The sequence below is a fragment of the Lycium ferocissimum genome, chromosome 9, assembly GCF_029784015.1.
Source record: "Lycium ferocissimum isolate CSIRO_LF1 chromosome 9, AGI_CSIRO_Lferr_CH_V1, whole genome shotgun sequence".
NCBI classification, from domain to species: Eukaryota; Viridiplantae; Streptophyta; class Magnoliopsida; order Solanales; family Solanaceae; genus Lycium; species Lycium ferocissimum.
Genome location: NC_081350.1, coordinates 46617921 through 46638213, shown reverse-complemented (window position 1 = coordinate 46638213; position 20293 = coordinate 46617921). Strand labels below are relative to the sequence as shown.

The window sequence follows — 20293 nt, the reverse complement described above, 5'->3', positions numbered from 1 at the left end:
ACTTAAAAATAGATATTTCATAAGGTAGCTAAATAATTGCTAAAATGACTTTCCCACACTTGAAACTAGTCTTCACAATTTGGGTTTCCTCTTTTAGCTAGAAGAGCAATAAAATAAGAATCTATAATCTAAAGTGCTTGTCTGAAAAAACAAATAGAAATTTGACTACTTCTGTGAACACTAAGCTTGTACGTTATCACTAAAAGTGAGGGTCTAATATTTGTAGCAATTTAATACTCCTGTTAATGAAAAAAAAAATTATAATGTGACATCCAAATATCCATGTGTACGTTAACTTGAAATACTTATATTTTCAGTTCCAATCAAATATTATCAAAACGCATCTAAGTAAATTGTGTTAAAGTTGCACATAGATGTTGTAAAATTTGTTGAAGTATGGTCACAAAAATTTCCTTCTAGCTTGAAGTATGTCGTGAAGGACACCATCCTTTAGAATTATTCATCCGGTATTGGTATCTGCAAGATTCAAAACACTCCATTAGTATCGATTAGGAGCAAAACAAGAAAGAGTAATTTAGTAGCAGAAAGCCAAGCTGGTTGGAAAGAGAGAAGGAGAGTATCTTTTGAATTGGTATTCTTTCTCATATGAACGGTTATGTGTATATATAAGTGAGATATTGAGAACGTTACACCCACTAAATGATAGAACGTTATAGTTCAACGGTCATGATTCTAAAATAGCGACAATTTTACTTGGAGTTACGGCACACTTAATTTCAAAGGAAGGTAAGTTCAAAAGAACAAAAGTAATTTTTGCAAAATTAGAATTGGATCAGTTCGGGGAAGGGGGCATAGGCCCATTCTCACGTGTGCAAGGCCATTCATTTGGGAAAACAACACAAAATACTTCTAAGATATAAAATATTTACCCGCTCATATTCTCTCCTAAACTAATTATTTCGTTCTTACCCAACCGGTCAAAAACATTTACCCGAGTACCCCCTCGCCCAAAACCCTTCTTCCATGATACCATCGCACTATATTTATATATCATGATGGTATCATGAAGGACTAAAAGAAGGACTGAAACAATCCTCCATTATACCATCTCAAAGATATTTATGTGCCACCACGGTATCACAGCGGACTGAGGAGTGTCTCATTGAAGGACTGAAGCAGTCCTCCACAATACCATCACAGTATATGCATATAAGATGATGATATCATAGAGGTTTTTTTTATAGAAAAGTATGTCTTTTGAATAAATAAACATGATACCATCTCAGTATATTTATATACTATGTTGGTATCATAATTATGGGGGCATTTCAGGTAAATAATTTTAGGGGCATGAAAGTAAGAAGGGTATGGGCGGATGATTATTTTGTTTTCAGGGGGCAATGACGTTTTTTGCCCCTTCTTTTTCTCTAGCTTTTCCAATAAAAGACTATTCCTTATGAAGTGAAAAGGTAATCTATAATTAATTTGAGAGACACATTTGTTTTTGAGAAACCCTTTTATTTTTCTAACAGATATTTCCGGAATTTTTTTCTCACATGTCTTTATAGTTACTACAAGAAAAAAGACTATAAAAACATGAAAGTTGTGGAAGACGGTGCTTTCAGACTTTGATTACTGGTAGGCCAATTTAATCATTGAAAAGGAATCATGTACAAATGCTTTGACAAAAAATTCAAATTTCTCAACAGGTACTAAGAAAAGATGAGGTGTAGTGGTCCCAAAGGGAGCCAAGCATTGTGTCGTAATTAAGTCCCACAAGCATTGAAAATTTGGAAGTATATAAATTAAAGGCCAAATACATAAACAGCACCCTAAGTTTGTCAATATTTTTTATTTTGGCACTCCAACTTAACCTTATTCCTATCGGACACTCTAACCTCATCCAAAATGTGCCTATTAAACACAATATGAGGACATGTCAAAGAGAGTGTTTCTCACTTTCCTTGAGCATTGAAAAAAATCTGATTAAAAAATTTCCCTTTTTGTTCTCCCCTTGAAAGTTTCACATTTTCTCTCCTTATGGTTGCCACCATCCTTCCGCCACTGCCACCACTACCGTTTGGCCGCGCTCACATCTTTCTTTTCCCGATCTAGCCATTACCACCACTGACTTCTCCTTCGATTTCGATCAGTGCCGGCTCGACCCTAAAGCAAGTGAAGCACTTGCTTTAGGCCCCAAAAATTGGGGGCCCCAAAATTATTATTTCTCTGTATATAGTACTTATACAATTTATAAAATTATTTCTTATTATTGAATTTATTTCTTTGTTTTCATATTAATGTTTAATAATTTAATTTCTTCCTCTCACTAATTAGTACTCTTTCGGTCCCAATTTATGTAACATACTTTCCTTTTTGGTCTGTAAAAAAAAAAAGTCATCTTTCTATAACTAGAAATAATTTAATTTTAAAATTCTCTTTTGACTCTTAATGAAAATATTTATAGTCATACAAATGTCTAAAGTTTGTTTTAGACCATAAATTCAAAAGTATTTCTTTCTTTTTAAAACTTTGTGCCTAGTCTAGCGGTGCCACATAATTGGGACAGAGGAAACTTAACCTAACTAATTTTATGCTATCTTATTTTACTTTTTTGCAGAATTCTTTTTATCAATTCATTAGTTAGTCACTTACCTATATCTAAGTTGTGATGCAATCAAGAATGCAAGTATCGCAACAAATAAATATTTCATTAATTCATTCAGTTTTTTTAAATTCCTTTTTTTTTTTTCTCATTCCTTATATTACTTGCCTATTTTTGTCAATGTTGCTCATTATAAGGTCTCTCGTTAAGATTTTGCTTTAGGCCTCCAATGTTATTGAGCCGCCCCTAATTTCGATTTCGACTTTGCCGCCATCATTCCGATCAGATTAACGTATTTCTGATAGAGTGTCTGCCAGATCTTTGAGAAACGTATTTCTGATAGAGTGTCTGCCAGATCTTTGAGAAAACTCATCTCTGAAAAAATTGTTTCAATGGATAACAGAAAATTTTAGGATATTAAGGCCCTGTTTGATATATTATGTAAAAATGATTTTGACAAAAATGAAAAAATTAGGAATGATTAATGGAAATCTTACCATTTCCAAACTGGCTAGCGTGAAAATGGACTTAGTAATTGGCTCTTATATAGCATCTTTATTGATGGTATTTGAAGTTACCTTTATTGTCCAAAAAGGGCATTATGCCAACTGAAAAATCAACTATAGTAGTATTTTCCTTACAAATTACAACGATTACTCCAAATATATCTCCAATACAACCAAAATTTTTTTGTTTCTCTTTTTTTTTTTCTTCATTATTTTAAACAAAAGTTTTCTGTCAAAGCTAGGTGGCTTTTTTTCATTGAATGTTTTGTCAAAATGTTGAGCGTGAGTGGCACGCATTTGTGTTGTTTTTTTTATTGAGTCACAAGTCTCTTAATAGCACATTTTGGATGAGGTTAGAGTGTTTGATAGGAACAAGGCTAAGTTGGAGTGTCAAAGTGAAAAATATTGACAAGTTTAGGGGGTTGTCAATGTATTTGACCTAAATTAAATGTCTATCAACCTACCAATGTCATTCTCCATATCTAGGAAGAGTCTTGAGTAGAGCTGTTAAAATAGATTTGGCCTATGAGGATAGATCCATTCACCCTACTATTTGAATAGGGTTGGATTAGGATTTGTTGAGTCCATTTAAAACAAATGTTAATAGGTCTGACCCAAGTTAGCCCGTCAGTCTTTGAGGCTTGATCGAGGCTAGTCGAAGTCAGCCATGAGCCAATAGGAAAAAAATTAGTTCGATTTTTACATTTATAAAAGAAAGAAACTAAGAAGGAGCTAAAAAGATGAGTTATATTGTTACATGCGGACACACTTAACAAAAATTCCCAATCCTATGTTTCCCTTCCAATAATGCACACTCTCCTCCTTGACCCTTCCTCCTCCTTTGTTGATTTATCACTAACCTTATAAAATAATTAATTTGTTTTAGTTCATTAATCTGCACAAAATAAATTAGTCTTTTTAGTCGAGTTGTTGCGTCATGATTTCTTGAAATGAATTTACATTGATTTTCGATTTGAGTTTTCTCTGTATGTATTTTGTAAGTTTAGAATTTCTAGCCTCGTTCATGTTCAGTTGTTTAACAATGTATCTTTTGAATTCATTTTTATTTTGTTAGTTGGTACTTAATTTAGGCCAATTGACGGATATTTTGACTTTTTGCTTTATTTTAATAGAATAGAATGATTTTTGTTGGGAATTGACAATAAATCTTACACTTTTCTTTGACTAGCCTAATGTTGCCAACTGCGCCTTTAGTGGTTGGGAGGAAGGAATTCCAATAAAAACTTATCAATATCGGGTGTTTACATCAATTCAATGAATGCACGATATGTGTCTTACATTTATGCATTTATAGACTATGGTTAAGTAATAGGGAAAATAACACTCTATGGCATTTTGGGTAAAGTATTTACCCGAAATGGCCATAGTTTTTTTTTCTTACATTTTTAAGCCTTCATCCCATTATTTTAAAAAATTTATTACCCGAGATAGACACCCCCCCTTCCCCCCATATTAAACTCTAAGATGCTATTTTTTCCTTCCAAATCTCTTTCTAATGTTGGTGTTTTTTTAAGGGTAAAGTGTATATAAAACACATACACTATGTTACACTTTTAACACTGTATAAACACTGTATAACACTGTAGAAGTGTGTATAAATACCTCTTATACGTTATTATACATTTTTATACAAGGTTTATACATTGTCTACAGTAGGTGTATAAAGTTGCATATTGTTATATAAAGTTGTACATTGTTGTATAATGTTTTGTATATATCAAGTTTTTACCATAATTTGTTGGGTCATAGGTTTGTAATTTAAAAATATGGCTACCCAAATGTAATTTTGTGTGCTAAATTGTACATTACTGAAATTTTCCCCTAAGTAATAGGTATTCTCCCTTGAATTTTTAACTCTTGTGATTAAATTGCTTGATTTGATATAAAACACCATGTAGGTTAGTATTTACAGTTCCGTTTCACAAGGTAGGGAAGACAGAGGCCTAGCTGAAAGATTCTTAAAAGTTTAGGGGTTAATTTACAACTAAAATCTGCTTTCATTTTCAAGTAGTAATAGTTTAATTTTAGCCATGTGGTCCACTGGTCCTAATGCTATGTCTTGGACTGAAAAAAGAAGATTGGTTTATGGGCTTTCTTGACTTGGAATGAATGCTGGAAGTTTTAGTTATATTATTGGGCAAAAAACATATATATACATAATAAGCATCATATATTACGAAACATAACGAGAGTTTTTTGTTTTCAAAACATAATAATAGAAATCTTACAAAACGTATACAAATACGATGAAACCCAAATACACGGTAACTGACTGCTTACAGGAATCACGCTTTAAACGGACCTAATCCTCTTCCCAAAATTATCTCCCAATTCGAAATTCTCCCCTGATTCTCTCCTTATTTCACTCGACGAATCCAATTAGATTGATTAATCGGCTCAACATCGATGCACAATTAACTTCTCAAGTATACTCGATTGGAATTTCAAAAAATCATCCACTGTCGGGTTAAAAAACATAGCAGGATATTTTATATCCCGTTTTTCTCCAGTTTCTGGTCGAGGAATTGAATGTGATTGAAGAACAGCGCATTCAAAATTGATACACAATTGAATCCTCAGTTATACGCCATTGAAATTTCAGAAATCATTCAATTTCGAGTTTAAAGAAACCATCAGGTATTCTCCTCTGTTCCTTGTCGAACAATTGAATGTGATAGAAACGGCTAATTCAACATCGATACACGGTCGAATTCTAAATAGACGCAATTGAAATTTCAAAATTCATACATATTGGCTTCAAAATCACCGGATTAAAGCTTTCATCGACTAACGTTGATGGATAACATCTTTCATTCAATTTTGATACAACATGGTGGAAAATGAGACTTCTTTTTTCATTAATAACAACTAAATATGTGTGAATCGTGAATAAATTATATATATCTGAAAAAAAGGTTGTGATTTGGTTAAGGAAAAAGTTGTGTATGAAAGTAGTATTTTTATGGTATAAAAGTTGTATGTGTATCTTGTTCATGAAAAAATGATGTGTATTTTGTTCTGGAAAAGGTTATGTACAAACCATGTATGAATTATGTATAATGTATGTATATAAAGTGTGTGTGTGTGTTTTTGATACATGGTATAACAGATAAATATGTAGGTTTTAATTATTATTTATTTTTTTGTGAAAAGAGAGCTTTATTGATCACCCGATAAACTGTACATCAATCCTATTCAAAACTATTAATTCTATGAAACTGCAGGCATCCCTTCAATTTCTACTTTTTCCTATGAGAACTCAAAACTTAAAGTAATAAGCTGTGTGGCCTATCTAAGTATTTTGGTATAATCTTTCTATCCATCTTCTGCCTTGGCTGCTTTCCTTCTTTTTATTCATCTGCTTGTCCCTTATGTACACCTCATGTTTTATCTGTTCACAGATCTTCCTTGGCAATGGGATTTGCAGTTGCCATACTGCTACATTTCTGGCCTTCCATATGTGGTAGATCACTGCCACAAGCATTGCTGTGATGAAATTTCTGCAGTTTGTGCCCTTTTTATTCCTTGTCAGCCTCCTCCAAATCCCTTGAAGGTCCTTGTTTTGTACCCACCCCTATTCCCATCCATTGCATCACGTCCTCTAAGCATGTTACTAAGAACTTACATTCAAAAAGCCCATGTGCTCTACTCTCCTCTGCATCTCCACATAATGGACAGTTGGAGTCATCTACTACTCCAATTTTATGGAGTGTTTGTTTTGTTAGAAGCCTATCTTGTGCAGCTAACCAACTAATGAAGCAGTGTTTAGGTGCGTTTACTTGGTTCCACACCCATTTACTTCCAGGCCAAGGTTCCATCTCCCCCTTCCTCCATTTGTACCCACTCTGTATAAAGGTACTTCCCATCCTTTTTAAGCCACTCATTCTCCACGTATCCAGTTTTATATATTTCTTTTATGGTGCAGATTTTCCTCCAACCGGCCAACGAATCGTGGAGGAGGCATCGCCACCAGGTCTTGTCCTTTATGTATATATGATCCACCCATTTTACCCATAGGTTGTCTGTTTTTTGGGCCACATTCCATACATACTTTGCTACAGCTGCTTCATTCCAGATTACACTGTCCATGATTCCTAGCCCCCCTTTTGCTTAGGTGCCCACACCAAGTCCTGTGCCACTAAAGGAGTTCTCTTAGATACCTCTTGTCCATCCCACAAGAAGTTCCTACAAAGTGCAGTTATTCTTTTCATAACTTCCTTTGGGAGAATGAATATAGAGGACCAGTATGTATGCACATGTAGTAGGACTGAGTTTATTGGCTGACCTCTCCCTGCGTAGGTCAAGTTCCTAGAACTCCATGCCCTTAATCTAGCCCCCATTTTATCTAAGAGCATTTCATAATCAACTGCATTAATTTTCCTGGAGGAGATTGGTACCCCTAAATATCTGAATGGCAGTGCTCCTAGCTGGTATCCTGTAACTGCACAAATATCATCTAAGCATTGTTTCTCCATATTTGAGCTGAAATTGTTTGATTTCCCAAAGATTTGCCTGTAGGCCTGATGTGTTTGAAAAGGTTTGCAAACCTCTAAGCAGCAGCATTGCTGACTAATAGTTGCCTTTGCAGAAAAGTAACCTATCATCTGCAAAATACAAATGATTTAGCTTGAGCCCTTTGCACTTAGTGTGGTACTCAAATCCTGGCATGTCACCCACTCTGATTAGCACTCTAGATAAGTATTCCATGCAGATTACAAAGAGCAGAGAGGATATTGGATCCCCTTGCCTAAGGCCTCTTCTTCCTTTGATCTGAACCATGAACATCTCCATTCAATGCTATCTGATACTGTGTTGTTGTCACACATTGCATTACCCAGCCAGTAAAAATTTCAGGGAATTGCAATGCTTCTAACATTTCTTTCACAAAATCCCACTCCACCGTGTCATATGCCTTTTTAAGGTCAATTTTAAGTAGGCAGCTCTGTGTATTGTGCTTCCTCTTATATAGTCTAACCAGGTCCTGGCAAATGAGTATATTCTGCACTATAGTTCTACCCCCAACAAAAGCACTTTGATTGGCCGATATGATAGTTGATAGCAATCGGTTTCATTCTATTACACAATACTTTAGAGATCACCTTGTAGATGGTGTTGCAACATGCTACAGTTCATAGTCTCCCACCTTCTTCCGTACATGAGTTCCTTTTGGTATTAAGGTTATGAGGGTATGATTTATCACTTTTAGCAATTTTCCGGACCTGAAGAAGTCTTGCACTACCTTTGTTACCTCTACTCCCACTATGTCCCAACTGTCCTTGTAGAATTGACTCCCATATCCATATGGACTAGGTGTCTTGTCTCCTTTTATCTCCCACATTGCTTTCTTTACTTCCTCATTTGTTACTAGTTGTGTGAGTTGTTGTTGTTGTTCTACCTTGATTGTTGGCCCTATTTTAACCAGCTCACTGCATACTGGTACCCCATCCCCTTTGCTCTTACCTAGCAGGTTTGTATAGAACTCAATGAATGCCTCTATCACCTTATCAGGCTCTGTTTGCTCTTGGCCCTGAACATCTTTAACAGCAAATACTCTATTCTTGCTTCGTCTTGTTTTTAGCATGGAGTGATAGAATTTAGTATTGAGATCCCCTTGTGTTAACCACATCACTTTACTCTTTTGCCTCAAGAACTGCTCTCTTGCCTTATTCAGAGTACCACATTCTTGTTTCAATCTGTTCTCCTCATCTATTAAGCTTTCGCATCAGATCTCGATCGTAGTTTCCCTTAACAATCAAGCAAGGTTGCCATGGCTTCATCTGCTCGTCTTTCGACATCACTAAATTTTGCTCTATTCAGCTTCTTTAGTACTCCTGTTAGTTTGTTTTCTTTCCCTACTAGCTCATGCATCCTTGTCCCTCTCCTGTCAGTTTTCCAACCCTCTTTAACCATCTCTTTGAATTCTGGGGCCAGACTCCACATATTAAAGTATCTGAACATATACTTTTGTTTATTTCCCCCTTCCTAGTTAATGATTCCAGGGGAATGATCATATAGCCCAGCATTCATATAATGCACTTCTGAAGCTGGTAGTTGTGTCACCCATTCATTGTTGGTCAACACTCTATCAATTCTACTATACAATCTCTGGTCTCCACTTTGCTTGTTGCACCATGTATAGTATGCACCAGATGATTTCAACTCATTTAATTCACAATCTTCAATGCAATGCTTGAAATCTCTAATTTCAGCCATTGTTACTTGGCTTCCTAGTCTGTCCTCTCTTTGTAACACACTGTTAAAGTCTCCCATAACTGCCCAAGGGCCCTGCACCTGTCTATGTACTCTTCTAAGGTCCTGCCATGATCCTCTTCTCAAGGCCATATCGTTGAAAGTGTATACCAATGTGATATTGATCTTATGCTTAGTCCCCCTGTGCACCACTTCACAGTGAATGATTTGTTCTGATGTTTCCTTTATGTCAACCTCAAAAATTTGAGGCTTCCACAATATCCAGATTCTTCCTCCTGGATGCTTTGCTTAATTTATACTAAACGACCACCCTTTGCACAAGTTAAGAGAAGCTATGTTTGCTTTTGCTCTCTTAACTTTTGTCTCTAGGAGTCCAAACAATCCAACCTTTGCATTTTGCATGAACAGATGCACTTCTTGTTGCTTGGCTGAATTGTTTAGGCCCCTAGTGTCCCAAAAGCCCAATCTATCCATTTGAAAGGGGCATGCCCCCTCCTTTTCCATTTGCTGGAACACCACCCCCTTACTCTTCTATAGGGTTAGAAGGACTAGGTTTGTCTCGTATTTGTTCACCTTGATCTGCAGCTTTAATGCTTGAATCATCTTCAATGGTTTGGACTTGATTCAAAGCCCCAAATTTGTTCCCTGTGTTTATTGCCATTTTTTGCTGTGTGCCCCCTCTTCTGTAGTGTCTAACATTTTTGTATCTGTCATTTTGAGATTTCCCCCCTTGAGCAACTTTTTCATTGTATTGTTGCTCGGTCTTCAGCGAGTTCAAAGATCTTTCTTCTTTTCCTTCATTCTCCCTTTCCTGATTTCTTCTTCCTTCTGATGTTTTCTGCACTCAGTCAATTCATGTCCATAATTCTTACAATTTGGACATAGTACTGGTTTCCACTCATACTGCACCTCCTGTTCTACCAGCATCCAATTTTCATCCTCAAATTCCACACTAGTTGGGTAACTCTGGTTGATTGTGACTTCAACTAGTACCCTTGCATATGTGAGCCTATCCTTTATTGCAGTTGCACTATCTGTTCTAAGTGGCTTACCAATCAGACCCACTATCTTTGCTAACCACTATCTTTGCTAAGGCCCTTGGCCCCCAATCTTTGATATCCAGCCTTCGTAGTCAGACCCATACTGAGATTTTCACCATCACTTCTTTAGTTAGTTCTATTCCAGGCTTCCATGGTTGTACAATGACTGGCTTTCTATCAAACATTTGGATTCCCTGTTCCATGGCTATGTTCCTCGATTCAATTGTCCCAAATCGTACCAAAAACACCCCCTTATTCACCTGTGCTACCTTATCTACCCCCAATTGGCCTCAGATTCGTCGGCAAAACCCCTCCAACACAGTTTGAGGTGGGTTCGATCCTAATACGTAACACACCACTATCTCCTCTTTAACATTATCCATTGTTATTTTCACCTTTGCCATCCGTTCACCTTCTATTTCTAATTCAATTCCCTCTGCATTTGGTATTGCTCTTACTACACTACTCCATTTTACAGGTATAGAAGTAGTAGCGTTACTTGGGTTAGTCGATTCTGATTCTCCATCTAGATCTACCCACGATTTAGGGCTTTCCACCCCTTTCTTGTCTTGCTTTGGTATTGGTGTTGCCGTCATCGGAACCAATTGGCCTATGTTAATGGTGTGATTCCTTGAATTTCGTTAACACTCTTTGTTTTCTTTGCATCCGATGATTGCGCTATCTTCTTCCCTTTGTTCATTTGCTTGCTACTTTGCTGTGTCCCTGAGTTTCCCCTTCCAGTTTTTGACTTTTTTGCCATTCTCAGCGGTTTTAAAATTGACGAACCAATAATCTGGTTGATTTGCAAGCGAGACTCTTTGATTTGCAAGAGAGACTCTTCTCTTTCTCATCTGCGTTTCGTTTTCTTCTTCAGGGTATTTAACAAGAATTTCATATCGTCGCCTGTCACCAAAGGATCAACTGGCTACCGGTCCAACATTGACATTAAAAAGTTTCGAAGTTTTGATTTTGAATTCGGGTTTTCCAAAACTATTATTTGTTTAGACTGGGTGGTGTTGAAAACGATTGAGAATATCTTTTGGAGCTTACATCTCAATTTTAAGGGTGTATGATGAAGATTAAAGGGTGTTTCTACACTAGTACAGTTTGAATACAGTTTTTGGTGCATGTATGAATTCTGTATTAATTTTGTATAAAGTTCATGTTTAGGTTTCTGAAAAAATTGTATAAAATCTGATACTGTTGAGAGTAAAAACTTTCTACTTGAGTACAATCGATACTGTTGCAATTTGATATGAATTTGGTTATCAAAAAAGTTTCGAAGCTCAAAATTTCATGCATAACGTCTGTATGAAATTTGTATACAACTACATAAATTTCGTATAATGATCATGTTGGTTTTTAGAAATTTAATACAACTGCAACAACAATGCACACAACTTCTATACAATATTCTTACAAATTAAATACAGCTACAACAACATACAAACTTAAAATACAATTTTTATACAACTCAACATACATTTTTAATACAACTTTGATAGAATATTTATCTCGATCCACCTTTATATTATGCATATTATATACATATTACATACAACTGTAATACATGTGGTGAGATTTTTTACCACTATTATTACGCCAGTAAACATCTATTTGAATTTATAAATAATACACTTATATGAAATCTGAATGAAAGTAGTATATTGCTATGGTGTGAACATGTGATCTTGAATATTCCTGTCTTCTTCAACAGCGTTTCGAGTGATCTTGACAATCTCTTCTTCTCTCTTATCTTCTTGATTATACAGTTCAAATCTTCACGATTTCTTATTGGTAAATCTCCATACCTTAATCCTAGTGTCGTTATGACCAACAATCAAATATCATATTTTGGTCTATTGGTATCATTATCTCTCTTAAATACCCACAATCAACAATATTATACATAGAACAATTAATATATTTGGATGAGTAATTCATAAATTATACACAAAACATACAATGAGTATACATATAACATATGGGTGAAAATTATTTTAGTCCTCCAACTTTACTCTAAAAATCAAATACCTCTCCCAACATTGAACACCTGACATTTTCTTCATCTTGAAAAATCAATTCTATCGCTCTCTACCATCTTCATCAAATTTTCAATGTTGGAAGTGTCGATTGTTCAATGTTGGGAGAGGTATTTGATTTTTAGAGTAAAGTTGGAGGACTAAAATGATTTTCACCGTATAACATATAGTTTATATACATTTGACAGAAAGGGGGAAAAGTGTATAGACAAACAAACAATCTTACACTCATACACAATGCATACAATTTATGTATATTTGATAGAAAAGGGGAAAGAAGTATACTACATGTTTACATACACGTGTTATACAAATATAATACACTCAGGTTAAAAATTTCATAGACACAATGACAACATATATCTCAATGATAAAGATCAGTTTTCATACACACTTAATACATAGGTCAGTAATCAAAAGCTTTCTATTACTAATATATACAAAATTTATATACATTTCATACACAAATTACAACACACGTCTCAGTAAGAAAATAAACAATTTGACTACTAATTTATCATAATTTATACAATCAACTGTAGAAAAAAAAAAACATCTCAAAGTTAAAAAGGTATGCAATCTCCCCATAATCGATACTACTCCTTCAATTTAGACGACGATTTCTTCTTCTTCGATGTTTCGGCTTTGTCAACCTCAGTGCTTTTAACTTTAGCAATTTTTATTTCATCTTCGAATTGTTGTCGTCTGTGTGGGATTTCTTCAAAGAAATCTTTGTTGGACTACGTCGAAGCGCACTTGTCTATCATGTTTGAGTTTAATCCTAATCTCTCTGAATTATGGGGAGATTTTTCACCCACATTGCAGGGTTTGTTGAAAATGCAACTCTAGGGCTTTTACAAGGGGTAGAATTAAGATCAAGTTTTAATCATTTTTTTGATCCACAAGGAAACACAAAAATAGTAGTAAACTAGAGCGTTGTAATAATCTGGATTTTCAATAAACTGAAAACGGCAAAAAATACTGTAGTAAATGGTGAAAATTGTAGGTTGATGAAGATGGTATCGTGGTTGAAGTTGAGTGAAGGAGGAAAATTAATTTTGGGTGAAAACATGGTGTAGAGAGAGAATATTTTTAAATTGAAAAGAAACGTGAAGAAGACAGTAAGTTGAAGGAGATTTCGCCCAAAAATTAAGCCAACAAACGAATCAATTTTCCTAGAATTAAGCCCAAAATCGTGGCGACATCTAGGGCAGCAAAAAAAAGTCCACATATGATACAAAATGTAATATATTTGTTATGTTTTGTAAATAAGGAAAAGAATCTTTATGTTTTGTAATATAGGGTCTTAACTAGTATTATTAGGTCATTTTCCCGATATTATTTAGTTAAATTACTGGACCCATTTGGATGATTGTTACCTATTATATTGTGTTGTGTTGTTACTTTAAATATAATGTTTGTTTTGATTATTACTTAAATTTTATTGTATCGTATTGTTAAATCCATTGTTATGTAATGATAAAAGTTCCATTTTGTATAATGGCCGTTTTGGTGTTATCGCGTAGTTACCTTGTTTCTTTTTCTCATTTTTTTTTTTTACTTATTATCTAATAATTCTATTTTATATCTTTTTATAATAACTCTACCCCATACGTTACTCTTTTTGTAGGTTTATCCTTCAAATTTTTGATATGTGACATTATGTAATGACGGAAAACGATACAATTAGCCAAACATTGTATTCATCAAAACGATACAGTACGGTGCAATACAACACAATATAATATAATATGACATATTATGAAACAATATATAACAACCATCCAAACAGATAGTTGCTAGATCCATTTCATTTTAGATCTTTTCACATAATTCAGGTATATTTTTAACAGATGTATAGTGTGGAGAATAATAAGTTATCTAGAGCGTTACTTCTGGTACATGTTTCCTTTTGGTGGTCAAACTAATTTGCTTATATCTCATATCCCAAGAAAAAGAACTAGATCTTTCTAAATTTAAAAATAATTTAACTTTAACTTCCTATTTTTTCTTTAATGACAAAGTCTGTATAGTCACACAAATGTTATTGTAGGTTTAAGACCGAAAGTTTCAAAAATTTAACAGTTAAACAAATGTTATGACATGTTTAAGATCACAAATTTTAAAAATAAAAAAATTCTTCTTAAATTCGTGCTCAATCAAACGAGAGTTCACTTAAATGAAACATAGGGAGTACATAAAAGTCCGGCAGTGGTCGTATTTGTAGATTCTGGACGTCTACTCTATTATTACATCTAACTACCATTTTTAAATTCCGTGCCTAGTAAATAAGAGTTTACTTAAATCAGAAAAAAGAGAGTATATAATAAATGGTTAGTGAGGTGTTATTTGTAAATTTCGCGTCCAACCAAACATTCAAGCATATCGTATATTAGGGAAAAATCAAACAAAAATAAAAACTAATAAGAAAAGAAGGAACACAGGTCTTTTTGGGTATATTGAAATCTGTGTAAGGTACATACTTTAGGCCTCTTTACTACACATGTAGTAGGGACACACACTTTGTAAAAATAAAATCAATTCCACTATACTAAAAAAGCAAATAATAATGTATGACACTTGGTCTTGTACTAATTCAATACGAGTAACAAATAATTTTGTTCCAATTTAATCTTTAATCCTGAATATGAATCTAAGCAGTTGCAATTGGACCAGTTTCCATAGCTTTCATTGCTTCAAATCTTGGCTCTTTGGCCTGAAACTTGAGACCAGCATATAACTTCATGTAATCATCAAACACAAATTTGGGGTAAACTTGTTTGTTTTCTTCTGCCTCTTTCTCAACTAGAGTTGGTGCTGGGTAGATCACTGCATCAGTTCCTGGATTATAGAAGGATGCTAATGACATCCGAGTCCCATCTTTTTGCGCAATCACTCTGTGCATCACACTCTTGTACTTCCCGTTAGTGATCACCTATTTTCACATTTTCCATTAGAATTATGTACACTCCAAAATATATCGAGAAAAATGTGTGATTTGCAAGAATGACCCCATAACTCATAAGGGATGGTCTTAAAATGTAAAAGAAATAGTATCTTTTTAAATAAATGGCCATCAGATATGAATTAGGGTAGGAGTTTGGGGACAGTTCAATAGGTCAGAGACATTGAACCTGCTCAATTGGCGACTTTCATAAGCAAAAGTTGCATGTGCTCACTCAGGGGGTTGAAAAAAACAACAAAAGCTAAATATTAAAAACAATATTGTCTCGAAACTAGGACACTAGGGACAATTTTGAACATCCTGGACCACTAGAGCTAACCTTTTGCATTTGTTTAGGGTGTTCAAAAATTAATATACATACATAAACACAAAAAATCTACCCTGCATATACACTATAATTTTTTGCCGAGGCTATTCGGGTGAACACCCTGCCACCCACGTAGATCCGCCCTTGAGCAACACATTACACTATTTTTATTGTCGGTAACTTCTTAAAATGTCACGAACTCTTGCTATTAGGTAAAAATAACCTATGCGCACAAGACAATTCGTACTTATGCCCGATAGCAGCATAGACCATTTCTCAATGACTTTGTTAAGCTGAGCCAAAAGTTTAAAACTACCCCTTATAGTATCCAATTTTTTGCAACTTTTTGGAGAAAAATAGATACCTAGCTCCAATCCAGTATATAAGCATTTGATGCACATGTAACTACTACCAGTGGTGGACCCACGATTTAAGGATAGCGGATGCCTTATTAAAATTAATGAAAATAAAATGCTGAGCAGAGGTTTGAACCCAGGTTCCCGGCCACCCAAATCGCTAAAGTTTCACTTGGAAATCAAAGCACCCAGTCGTGTTTTTGGTTTCTAGGGTGCTTTTTGAGTTTTTATACCCAATTTTCATATATTTTTTATATATTACATACGCAGTTGTCGGGTTCAACGGGTGCTAGAGCACCATTATATGGGCATAGATCCACCCCTGACTACTACATTAGACTCGAACTCTAGTCTCTCTCTCTATATTTATATGTAAATCTTACCTCAACTTGGTCACCGAGGTTAACCACGATGGAGTGGCGCATGGGAGGAACATCGACCCATTGCCCGTCTTTGAGGAGTTGTAGGCCGCTCACTTTGTCATCTTGGAAGAGAAGGATTACGCCACCAGCGTCCGTGTGGGCGCGCAGCCCCTTGATCAAATCTGGTTTTGGGCATGGTGGATAGTTGCTCACTTTAGTCCCAAAATTTGGACCTTTAGAGCCATAAAATACCTTTTTCAAGTAACCTTTTTCTAGACCAAGATTTTCACAGAGTAAATCCAAGAGTTCCTCTGCTAGCTTCTCTAATCTTTTAGCAAAATCCTTCATAACTTCCCTGCATTATATCGATAAATAGAATTAGCGATAGATTTTTACTGCTCATTTTTTTTGGGAGTGATCTTGAAAGTTCCTAGCTAGTTGAGGGGGTCAATTATGATGGTGCTATTAGTGGCCAAGTTTTAATCCAAAGTGCAATAGATCCCTCCCCCGACCCCACAAAAGAAAACATGTTATACATAGAATAAAATAAGGAGTAGCAGGTGGAGCATGTTTAGTTATACTAGATCTTTGTCCTTCTGCTATACTTCCCAATTTGGAATCTTTTGACACCGACTATATCATGTTACTTTTGTACAATAATAATAATATAATAATAATAACCAATAAGCAAAACATAATGCTTCCTTATCCTTGAGGTTTAGTAGTTTTTTTTAATAGTAATACTCGAATCAATTTGTGTACATTTTCAAGTAGTTCATTGAATAACTGCTGCCTCCCATTAATACAGTGACACAACAAAAATAATTGACAAGGGGGTACAAAAATAAATTAAATAATATCATACTTAGAATTTGAACCTATATTTCTTTTATATCAAAGGAATTCAAGATTGTGTATTCATATAAAAAAGTTTGTTATTACCCTACTTACGGCATATAACTTTCCGATAAAGGAAATTCAATTAAACCCCCTTTCTTAGGGAATTTGGCTCCGCCACGGAGCACAAGTATTAAGCTATGTTACTCGGATTTTTCAAAAATATTGCTGCAATCATGTCAGAACCTCCAAAAATGCATTACATTTGGAGAATCCGACACAAAGTCCGAACAACATATATATCAGATAACTATGCCGACTAAAGCTTAGACAGATTGAAAAAAATTACCTAATGTGACGTTCGAAAGCTTATTTTAGGACTATGTATAGGATTATGTGAATACCTGTATACATCATCAAGATCAGGGACTTCAGAGATGTTAGAAACGGGTAGATGCCGCAAGAAAAAAGTACTTTCCCAATCCATATCAGTAACCTCAGCTTCAACTCCTTCAAGTCCCTTCTTAGCCACCAATTCCTTAAATCTCTGTTCCATGCACTTCTTGTAATGCCCCTTTGTTAATTTCTCCACTGTGTCCATAACTTCATGTGGGATTCCATGGTTCACCAACTATACAATTACCCAAAACAAAAAACAAAAAATTAACATACACAACATTTTCAATAAAGTCTACACATATTGATGGGATAAGGGCGAGAGGCGGTCAGGAGAGTCAGAATTTTTAGTTTATGGTTTTTGAACCACAATTATTTTTATTTACTGGGTTCTTGATTGATTATTTGTCCATATCGAATGATTTTTTTTAACACAAATGCAAGGTTTGAGCCAAAACTACTGAATTTTACCGAAATCGTAGCCATCATTATGGCTCCGCCGGTAAGCCATAAGGGCACCTTTTTTTTTTTTTTTGAAGAAATATGATAAAAACCAATATAAATATGATAAAAACCGATATAAATATTATAAAGACGATAAATATATTGTTATGTTTCCGCCTTCTGTCCTAGTTGATTCTGATTCGATATTAGAAATATATTGATTTTTTCCCCAATAACTGAATACTTTTTTCTATAAATATTGTACCTCGAAGAAGCCCCAGTTTTCACAAGCATCATTAATCTTATCCATGGTGGCAGCTCTCTCAGCACCATTGAGTTTTTCCAAGTTGATAATTGGGAAGTTCTCCATTTTTAATTTCTTGAAGAATGAAAGAAATGTGTGTTTGAAAGTGAAGAAATGTGTTTTTGATGTGTATATAGCGTGTGAATAACAAGATAGAAGATATTGAATGTGAGTTTTTATGTGTAAAATATTGAGGCTTTGTTTTGGTATTTATAGGGAAAAAAATCATGTCGATTGCTGTTAGGAGAGGAGAAAGAAATCATGTTTACTGCTGTTAATGAGTAGTTAATAATTGAACAGTGGTATCACACTCACGGTTGTGGGCCTATGGATTGACAAAATAAGTGAAAATTATGGGAGATTAAAGTTTAAATTCCAATAGAAATAAAAGAATGAGTCATGTGTATGAAATCTATTTGTTAGAGAGCGCTTTATCCATTTTTATTTCATCAGCCCATCAAGGATGACGCTAGGATTTTTAAATCCCGTAAGTCAAAGAATTATATTTCACCAATAGGACAAAAACGATTTTTCGGATTTTTATGTGTAATTTTGGAACCTCCTAACATATAGTTAACCAAAAAAAAAAAAAAAAAAAGGAACTTTAGATGAAAAAAAAAACCATTTTTATTTCATCAGCCTAAGCTCAAGGATGACGCTAGGTACATGTGGGTTCAATTAAATCCCGTAAGTCGAAGAATTATATTTCACCAATAGGACAAAAATGAATTTTTCGGATTTCTATGTGTTAACTTTTGAATCGTCCTAACATAAGGGGAGATTCGTTAACCAAAAAAAAAAAAAAAAAAGGAAAGATTCAAGTGTAGTGGTAAAAAGGGTTGACGAGTTTAATTTTCAATTGTGACATTCTAATTTTTCTTTTTTGAATTTCCTTGTATAAATTTCTGGATAAGACAAAGTTACTTGATATCGGAACACTATCTTATTTTGGTATTGGCTCGAAGTCTCACTAAACTCCTATAGTCTACTCTACCACATGAGAGTTGGGACAATTAGAATTGGACCCGTATCTAGTAGCTAAAAATTGGTCATCTTGATTCTTGACTAAAACCTTATTGCTAATTTTTTTTCATGTGTCATTTTAAAAGTTGTTGGTTCAGTTTGACAAGCATACTATTTAGAAGTTGCCAGGCAATTCACATTCTGAGGGCTGCGCATTAACTACGTGGCAAGTGGCAACTACTTTATCTACATCTACATTATTACAAAAACACAAATAATAACGGTGGTTGACCAAAATATTCCTATAATCTTGATCGACTTAAATATCCTTATAGTCTAATTCTACTATACTTTTATTGAATATTTTGGTAAAAAGAAACTATCACTGTGAAAGTAGAATTTGAAACAAATATTGCTTCTCAATTTCAATCCTAAGCCTAATCTAATTAATTGAAGAGTCTTAGCGTGCAAAATTTAGTTTCAACATTGACCGTATTTTAATCCACTTAGGTGTTCTTAGTTAGTTTACCTTTTACCTCTAATGTTTGATCTTAAAAATAAAAAGAGTTATTAAACTAAAGTATTTATTTCAAGAAACGGGTAAAACAAATATAACAATGTTGAATAAAATCTGTAATCTTGAAAATTTTATTCAATGTCCACCACTTTGAATTCCTAATTAACCAATAACACAACACTACTAAATTAAGTTGCATAATATATTCGGATGGGTCGGGTTACCTATGGGTTGGGTCTAATATCTATGTGGACCAATAAATCATCAATATCATCTATTTAATTAAAGTCATACATATGGCATTTTATAATTTCATTAAAATGAGAGACAGTCGGGGTCCAACAGGTGGAAGGAGTGACATATTTAATCTGAAAAGTAACATTAAGGGCAATAAGTTTGACAAATTTAAATCATTTTTAATACGTTAGAAGCATTTTTTACCATTTCCATTTCATGT

At 34.4% G+C, this 20293-nt stretch overlaps 1 protein-coding gene across 1 annotated transcript; it reads right to left on the bottom strand.

Annotated features, from left to right (window-relative positions):
- Positions 1-14816: 14816 nt before the first annotated feature.
- LOC132031101 (1-aminocyclopropane-1-carboxylate oxidase 2) lies at positions 14817-18554 on the bottom strand. Its single transcript, XM_059420967.1, has 4 exons — positions 18318-18554; positions 17617-17843; positions 16397-16730; positions 14817-15320 (listed from the first exon to the last, which is right to left on the bottom strand). The coding sequence occupies exons 1-4, from the start codon at positions 18420-18422 to the stop codon at positions 15039-15041; spliced, it is 948 nt and encodes a 315-aa protein (XP_059276950.1). The 5' UTR covers positions 18423-18554; the 3' UTR covers positions 14817-15038.
- Between the last annotated feature and the right edge of the window lie 1739 nt (positions 18555-20293).

What these genes read in the sequence shown, in the direction of transcription:
- LOC132031101 (XM_059420967.1), bottom strand. Translation starts at nt 18,422, where the DNA reads ATGGAGAACTTCCCAATTATCAACTTGGAAAAACTCAATGGTGCTGAG. An exon ending in AAAACTGGGGCTTCTTCGAG is followed by an intron (nt 17,844 to 18,317) that starts GTACAATATTTA and finishes GTAATTGTATAG; the next exon opens with TTGGTGAACCATGGAATCCC. An exon ending in GATCTTGATGATGTATACAG is followed by an intron (nt 16,731 to 17,616) that starts GTATTCACATAA and finishes GATATAATGCAG; the next exon opens with GGAAGTTATGAAGGATTTTG.